Consider the following 7,874-nt stretch of genomic DNA (forward strand, 5'->3'; position numbering starts at 1 on the left):
GGAGAGGAAAAACTCCCTTTTAACAGGAAGAAACCTCCAGCAGAACCAGGCTCAGTGTGAGCGGCCATCTGCCGAGGCCGACTGGGGTTCAAGGACACAGAAGTAGAGATGCAAAAAGCATCTTCCTTGTATGGGATGATGGTGGTTCGGAGGTTTATCCTGTAACCGATGGGTTGCTGGTTTGAGCCCCTGGTCCTTCTGTCTCTGTCATTGTGTCCCCTGGCAAAACATGTCTCCCTCCTTACCTGCCGTTGGAGGTCAGAGGGCTCAGGGACACATTCTAATGGAGGCCTTTCTTCTGTCTATCAGGACATCTGTGGCTACAATATTGTGAAAGATTTTTCCATAGCAATTTTATAATCAGTAAGCAGTAACACGGCAAACTCTGTTGAAGAAAACAAGCGCACCCTTTCTGAGGCTGTCGTCCTATTGGCTGCATAGGTTACTAGGCGACAATCTGACTCCAGTCTGAGACACTTACTCAAGTCGAGACTGGTTTGCGCACGAGGAGAAGGAAGTTAAGGAGAGGATAAAATATCTGTTCAGGAAGCATTAGATCTGAGAACAGAAACAAAGATTTGACGGAGAAGAGAATATATTTGAGAGAAAGCAAGAAGTCTTGAATGTGAGCATTACAAGCGCTGAGTGCATGTAGAGGAAATCCTGCTCTCAAATGGAAAATATATGCTCTTGGTCTTTGGCAGGAAAAATCCTCCATTCAATGCATCTTGTCACCATCAGTGTGTGTGAATGATTTTAGATCGACTAATCTTTTTGTTTCATTTTACAGAAATTCCTGATCCCAGCAGTTGGACCCTGAACCCCTCAGCCTCCTATGTGTACTACTGCTGCAACGAGACGGTCCACGGGGTGGAGTTCAACTTCACACCTGAAACCAAAGATGTGGTCCTCGTCAGCGACATGTCCTCCAACTTCCTGTCACGGCCAGTAGATGTATCAAAGGTGACAGCAAAGCAGACTTCACTCATTTCCCCCTTCCTCTGCTGACCTTTTTAACCGTGCCGACAATATTTCTTATGTTTCAAGTGACTCTTGTCTAATAGGTTCTTCTCATATCGCCTTTCTGTAGTTTGGGCTCATTTACGCCGGGGCTCAGAAGAATGTTGGTTGCGCTGGGGTTACAGTAGTCATCGTGCGAGATGATCTGTTGGGATACGCTCTGAAGGAGTGTCCCATTGTGTTGGACTACAAGGTGCAAGCTGAAATGAAGTCCCTCTACAATACTCCTCCATGTTTTAGGTACATAGTTTTCTATAATATAGGGCGAGAGTGTATCATTGAATACTTGTACTACAAACAGATTTTCAAACAAGCCTAGTTGAAGCCTGTTTTATTAACACATTTCTTTATATTTATGTACAACAACCTTTTCAAAGTGAATAAGAACAAGAATAAGAGCAAGAGGCACATTTTCATTTAAGATGAGATGTAAACTATTTCTTTTTTGGCATTTTGCTCCCAGTCATTAAAAAAAATAGAGCTACAAATGGTTGATTTTTTTTATTTTTTATTATTGTTTATTTAACTTTAAAAAAAAAACCCTTTTTATTGACCTTAGCATCTACATCATGGGTCTGGTTCTGGAGTGGATCAAGAACAATGGCGGCAGTGCTGCCATGGAGAAGCTCAACAAGCAGAAATCCTCCATGATTTATGACATCATCAACTCTTCGAATGGTTTTTATGTGTAAGTTTCAAAGCTTTTTTTTTTTTATCAAAATATCATAAAATACTGAATCTGTTGCAAATAAATAAAATGGAGCTGGATGTTAAGCCATTATAAATTTTCGCTAGAAGGCTAATTTCACCGCTCCAAGACATCATGTCACTCTGCAACGTCTCCTGGGACGTGAAAGGTTTCTAAAGTACACTCTTATTGCTTCCATTGGATTTAATTGGAACTGACGCAGCTACATGATCCCAGGTGTTTGCACAGTTTTATCTGAATGAACCATTGGACTCCTGGAATAAGGTCCTTAAATCTCAAGACTTCTGTCGCAAGCAATTCCCTGTGACAGAAGTCAAATAAGGAAAAATAACAATACGTAGCGTATCAGCACAACAGCTTCAACCAACTGTAAACACATGGGGGTAGGGGTGATGATGTGAGCTTATATTGCAGACATAAGATTGGACTGCCCTATACTCATTGAGTCGACTATGAATGACTTTGCATAAGAAAATATCTCAAATTAAAACAAAAACAGTTATTCCATCCGACAGCCTAAGCTTTGCCAAAACCTGGAAAAGACTGGATGAGTTTACTGTAGGTCCTTATAAGACAAACTCTGGGTTTAAAAGAGGTTGAAAGTTCTTTTTACAATTTCTGAAAATATTATATTTTAAATAAAGGATTATATTATATATTCTTTTGACCTATTTAACCGGGACCCTAGGTGTAAGAGCCAATTGGAGGCAAATTAATTATTTGTAAAAAGGTTAAAATTCAAAATTGATACATTTTTGTTTAGATTATAATGTAAGTTTACAAACAATAACTTCAAAAGCTTAGAATATAGAAATGCAATTTGTAACTCATATTTTTGGGCTTCCTGCATACTGTAATTCCATATGTGATTTTTTTTTTTATTTGGTTGTACGTAAGAACAGAGGGGAAAACAGATATGCTTAAAGCAACACAGCTTTTGACTGAGTTTACAATGTTGATGTTCTTTCATTTTTTTTTTTCCTTTATTGACCATCATAAGTTGAAGAATATTATCTAGTCCTGCTCTCATTTCAATACTTGTTGCTAGACTGATTTCCCAGGTGGTATGGAAGAAACTAAAGAAGTTGGAGTACCGCTACACCAGGCTAATGACAAGTTTAGTTTGCCCTCAGACTAAAGCTCACTTTCATGAAATTGGTTCCAAATTAAAAGAAAAAAGATAATGAAGTGGGAATAAATGGAAGAATAAAGTAAATGTATTTCATCATCATTCACGTGTTTGTTTTTGAACTGGTCAGGTGCCCTGTGGATGCTGCTTGTCGAAGCCGCATGAACGTGCCTTTTCGTGTTGGGAAGAAAGAAGGAGACGATGCCTTGGAAAAGAAATTTCTGGAGGGGGCATCAAAGCGGGGAATGATTTCATTGAAAGGACACAGGTTTGTCATGCAGGCCTGAAACTCGTGCACCTTTTACTGAAGAGAAAATCATTAACTTCTGTCTCCCCCTGCAGATCGGTGGGAGGGATGCGTGCTTCCTTGTACAACGCTGTAACTCTGGAGGACACTGCAGCCCTTGCAGACTATATGAGAGGTTTCCTCAAGGAGCACCAGTTAAACAACTGCACCTAAAAACAGTAGATATTACTCTGTAGCTGGAAAAAAAATTAACAAATATTCAAATTGAATGTGACTGAAACGGTCAATAAATCTTTTACTAATAGACTAAACCCACTAATGCCAAACAAGTCTTATTTACATCTATATTTTATGTTGAAGTAAAGTATTCTCTATTTTTGTTGTTTTATGTACCATCTTGAGTAATTCCCTGTATCCTGTATCAAATTCCCTTTTATTTTATACATTTAAGACTAATGTATAATTCATTTGCTTAGTGTTTGTTAATAATTGATGCAGAATATTTCCTTTTTTGACATCTGCTGAGAAGTTGAGAGTTCAATCTGTTTTCTATTGTTTGAGTATTTAAGTCATTTAAAGTAATGGTGGCTTCTGTTTTGAATGACATAACAGTGAGTTATGCTGTATGATTGGAAGAAATAGTATTTTCTCACTATGATCAGGAAACAAATGTGCTCTGATTGTGAAGACTTAAAGTTTAACACACTGTCATCTTATGTTGATATTGTGGAGAAGTATTCAGTTATATTAAAGCTTACTAATTAAGCTCAGCAGATGTAGAGGATCTTATAATAAACTCATACTGGATCACTGTTGCAATCGATAAACTATATAATTTTATCTCTGAAATAAAATGTTACCACCTAATAGGGAAAATTTGCATTCTATCAGTCTCAACTTTATCTAAGAATTCTGTCAGAAAAATGATTCTTTTACTCAGTTAGCTAGTAAATATATATATTGAAATGCATTACTAGGGCATTACCAGCCAATGTGCTTTTAAACTGTCCAATAAATGATTGGTTCCACCAAATGTCTGTGTCACATGAATTCCACCCAGGTTGATGTTAGTGAGAATAATGTTAAGCGCTGCTTTGTTCCTGTTTCTCTTTATTCTTAATGATCAGTTTTATTTGCCTTTGAAAGCACTGAAATCTCCTGATATGTGTATGATTATGAAGATATGCTGCAGTGATCTTTACTTTGTAAACTTTACATATTTATACAGCAAGTTTGGGACAATAGCTATAATCGACACACTAAACAGTGAGGCAAGGCAAGGCAATTTCATTGGCGAGACAATTCAAAGTACTACACATTAAAAAACTGTGCATTGCAATGGGATCGAGGCAACACAAGTAGTCAAAGAGAATTAGACTGGCACATTATAATATGAGAGTTTTATAAAAAAAAAAAAAAGATGGAATGAAAGTAGGACTTGAAAACTAACTTATAATGTTTAGATTGCACAGTTGAAGGCCACTAAGCTAATATATTTTTTAGTCTTGATTTAAAGCAACTTCATCGCTTCTCCCCTTTTAGGAGTTATTTTAAACATGCAAAACATAAAACCTAAATGCTTCTTCTCCATCTTTGTTTCTGATTGTGAGTATGCAAAGTAGATTAGAGCAGTTTGCTAGCTTCCATCCATCAATTAATTGTATGCATTTAGGCAGTGCTTGAATGGGTTCCTAGTCACCTGGTGACATCATAGAGCTGTGTCATCTGCATACTTATGGTAACTTGATCTTAGGTCTTAGTAAGGGGGAGCATGCAGCTGTTGAATAGAAGGGGACCTAAGATTTGATTTAGTGTTCTCTATTGTAAAGCTACCTACTGATATAAGAAAAGTTCCTGTCCTTCAAGTAGGATTTAAACTAGTTTGGTGCTGGACCAGAAAGGAAGCCCCAGTTTTCTTAGCGCTCTTATAAAATAGAGTGATCAACAGTGTCAAATGCTGCTCTGAGGTCCAATAATACCAGTCTGTGTTTATATAGAAGTCATTGAACAGCTAGAAATGGGCAGTTTCTGTACTGCGGTGAGCATAGAAGCCTGACTGGAAGATGTCAAGCGGCTGGTCGTTGTTAGAAAGGTGTTAAGCAACTGAAACAGTATCTGTTCAATACTGACTGAAGAAGGAGAGATTTGGGATGCGCCTGAAGTTCTGCAGAAGCAAAAACAAACCAAGTTGCTCTTCATCTACAGAGAAAAAACCCAGACAAGAAAATGAGTTTTGATAAGAAAGATTAGACAACAGATTGTATGATATCAGTTTGACCTTTCATATGGTTTATTTAGTACAATTAACTTAAAAAACAAGAGAGCATGCGACTGGAAGCAAAGGTAGGTAGAATATTCAAATATTGCACTTAAGTAAGAGTAGCACTATTTTATCATATTTTTACTCAAAAGTAAAAAGAGTATTTGGTTAAGAGGGTACTCAAGCACTGAGTAACAGATCTCCTTATACCCATGTTCAAAGCTAATGATTTAATAGTTTACAAAAACTATGGTAAATTTAGCAAAATATCTTGGTGTTTCAAAAATAAACATAAAAAAAAAAACAATTACAGAATTGAAAAATGATGTGGAATTAACCCTATTCTAAATAAATGTTTTGAGTTATAAAACAAAAGGAATAGTTTTAAGTATATAGGAATAGGTTAAATTACAGTATACTGTTTACTGTGCTTTCACTCAATCTCCAAATGACATGGCAGACTCAGCAGATGGAAAAAAATCGTTTAATCAACCACTAAACAGGCTTTAATTGGGAGGCAACTAACTAGGCTTTCACTTAATTTTTCTGAAGATGTTTTGACACCTATAAAGGAGCCTTTGAACTGACAGGTGTCTAAAATGTCTTCAGAAATGTCCTTTGCCTTCCAATTAAAGCCTGTTTTGTGGTTGCTATGACCCAGCTGACTAAGAATTTACGCAGGCGTTTAACCTATAAGCTGTGAGTACAAAAAAGAAGAAAGTGTGTCTCTCACATTTGCATATTCACTTAAGACAGACTTGTTTTTGTTAAGTGGAATTACAATGGATGGGGTAGCCTGAAATTTTACTCAAGTAAGAGTAGTGATATTTTATCCTATTTTTGCCCAGTACCTGTATAATAAGTAATTAACCCGTCTCTGTTTAAGAGCTTTAACAACATAGTTGCAGTAGTAGGCACATCCTTAAACTTGTACTTTATGGAAGGTCATCTTCATTTAGTTTAAATCTTCCTTTGTTTCATCCTTTGAAGGAAAGATTGCTGGGGTATCTGTTAAAGGAGGACTCCTGCCTTTTGGCAAGGCTGCAAGTTCCCCGGTTCAAATCCTTACCATGGGTCCCTGAGCAACACCCTTAGCCCAAAGGGGTGCCAACAGATGGGTTAGTTAACCCATCAACAAAATATCAACGTATCAACAATTGAAAATGATGAATAAATAAAATTATCAGTATTATTACCTTTTAGACCTAGAAAGAGATAGAAGTAACTCCCAAACTTTTTAAAACCCAGAGCTTGCACAAAGCATGATCTAAACATAGGTATCATCATAGAGTCAGAATGCAACTTTAAAAACTTGAAATCTATCACTAAATTTGAAACACATTACCAGAATAACAGTTTCTAATCATTACCTACAGAGGAGTTAGTGCAGGATTTCATTTTTGATGTATTAAATTTGTTTGGATTTTAAGAGTCAGTCAAGCAGCTGCAACTCATCCAAAATATTGCTTTATGAGTCCTGACCTACAACAGTGGACACCAGGACACTCTAGAGCTATCGATACACCACCTTCCTTGGCTTCATTTCTTGAAACAGATGCACTATGTTTCCCACATGCATGGGCTTAATAGCAAACTTTGGATGTGATGAGTTTGGATGTGATTTACCTAAAATGGGTCAATATTGTTAGTCCATAGTCATCACTTCTTAGCTATTTTGTATATTTTTTTTTTTTTTACATTTGTTGTTTTGTTTTAAAATGTTTTTGTGTGTCTTAAATTATTTCAAAACATATCTAGAACAGTGTAATAATGCAGGTTCTGCAGCCAACAGAATGAAACCTGTTGTAATTGCAGCAATCTACCTCTAGGTGGAAGTGCCAATCCAGAAATCTTCAGAACAGACATGGCTCTTTCTTTTCCCTGGTGATTTTTGCTTCTGATTTTATTCGATTTGTCTTTTGCAGCCTAACGCCTACATATGAACATTTAACATATGCAGTCACATCTAGCAATGCTGTTTGTATAAACAGAGATCTGTGTCTTTGGATAATGAACTTTAAATATAAAAGCATCCCTTGCTTATCATCACATGACAGATTTTCATGTTATTGTATGACAAAAAAGAAGAGCCTTTGGTTTTATTCTTTATTTCATGCCAACATGCATCCACAATCAGACAGCTTTAGAGACTGTAATGTATTTTTTTTATAAGGTCAACTCAAAAACACTGGCAAACACAGATACCACAAAACTCACTGAAAATACACCTCCTGATTTTCATTTTTTGTTTTGCTTGTATGTTTTTTTTATTTTAATACAGCTATTTCACAGTCTGTTGGCATGTAAATACACCCACTTTACACAGAAGCATGTAGATTAAAGAGGTTCCTGTGACGTACACAGCTTATTACTAGGAGATGTGCATTTTCCGTAGCAGCTGGAGTTCCTCACTAAATTACTGCTGTTCTGTTGGAGGCCATTGTTAGAGCAAATGGATGTATGGCAATAAAGCATTTTTGGTGTTTTTCATATTTGCTGGAGGCACTCA

At 36.6% G+C, this 7,874-nt stretch overlaps 1 protein-coding gene across 1 annotated transcript in view; it reads left to right on the forward strand.

Annotated features, from left to right (window-relative positions):
* psat1 (phosphoserine aminotransferase 1) overlaps positions 1-4,124 on the forward strand; it is a 9,802-nt gene extending 5,678 nt beyond the window's left edge. Inside the window, exons 5-9 of the mRNA XM_015375549.1 lie at positions 791-963; positions 1,091-1,260; positions 1,580-1,708; positions 2,989-3,126; positions 3,201-4,124. Coding sequence (XP_015231035.1) covers positions 791-963; positions 1,091-1,260; positions 1,580-1,708; positions 2,989-3,126; positions 3,201-3,318 — 728 coding nt within the window. The 3' untranslated portion in view covers positions 3,319-4,124. The remainder of the gene's footprint in view (positions 1-790; positions 964-1,090; positions 1,261-1,579; positions 1,709-2,988; positions 3,127-3,200) is intronic.
* The last annotated feature ends 3,750 nt before the right edge of the window (positions 4,125-7,874 follow it).

The sequence above is a fragment of the Cyprinodon variegatus genome, unplaced genomic scaffold (genome assembly GCF_000732505.1).
Source record: "Cyprinodon variegatus isolate N-32 unplaced genomic scaffold, C_variegatus-1.0 Scaffold121, whole genome shotgun sequence".
NCBI classification, from domain to species: Eukaryota; Metazoa; Chordata; class Actinopteri; order Cyprinodontiformes; family Cyprinodontidae; genus Cyprinodon; species Cyprinodon variegatus.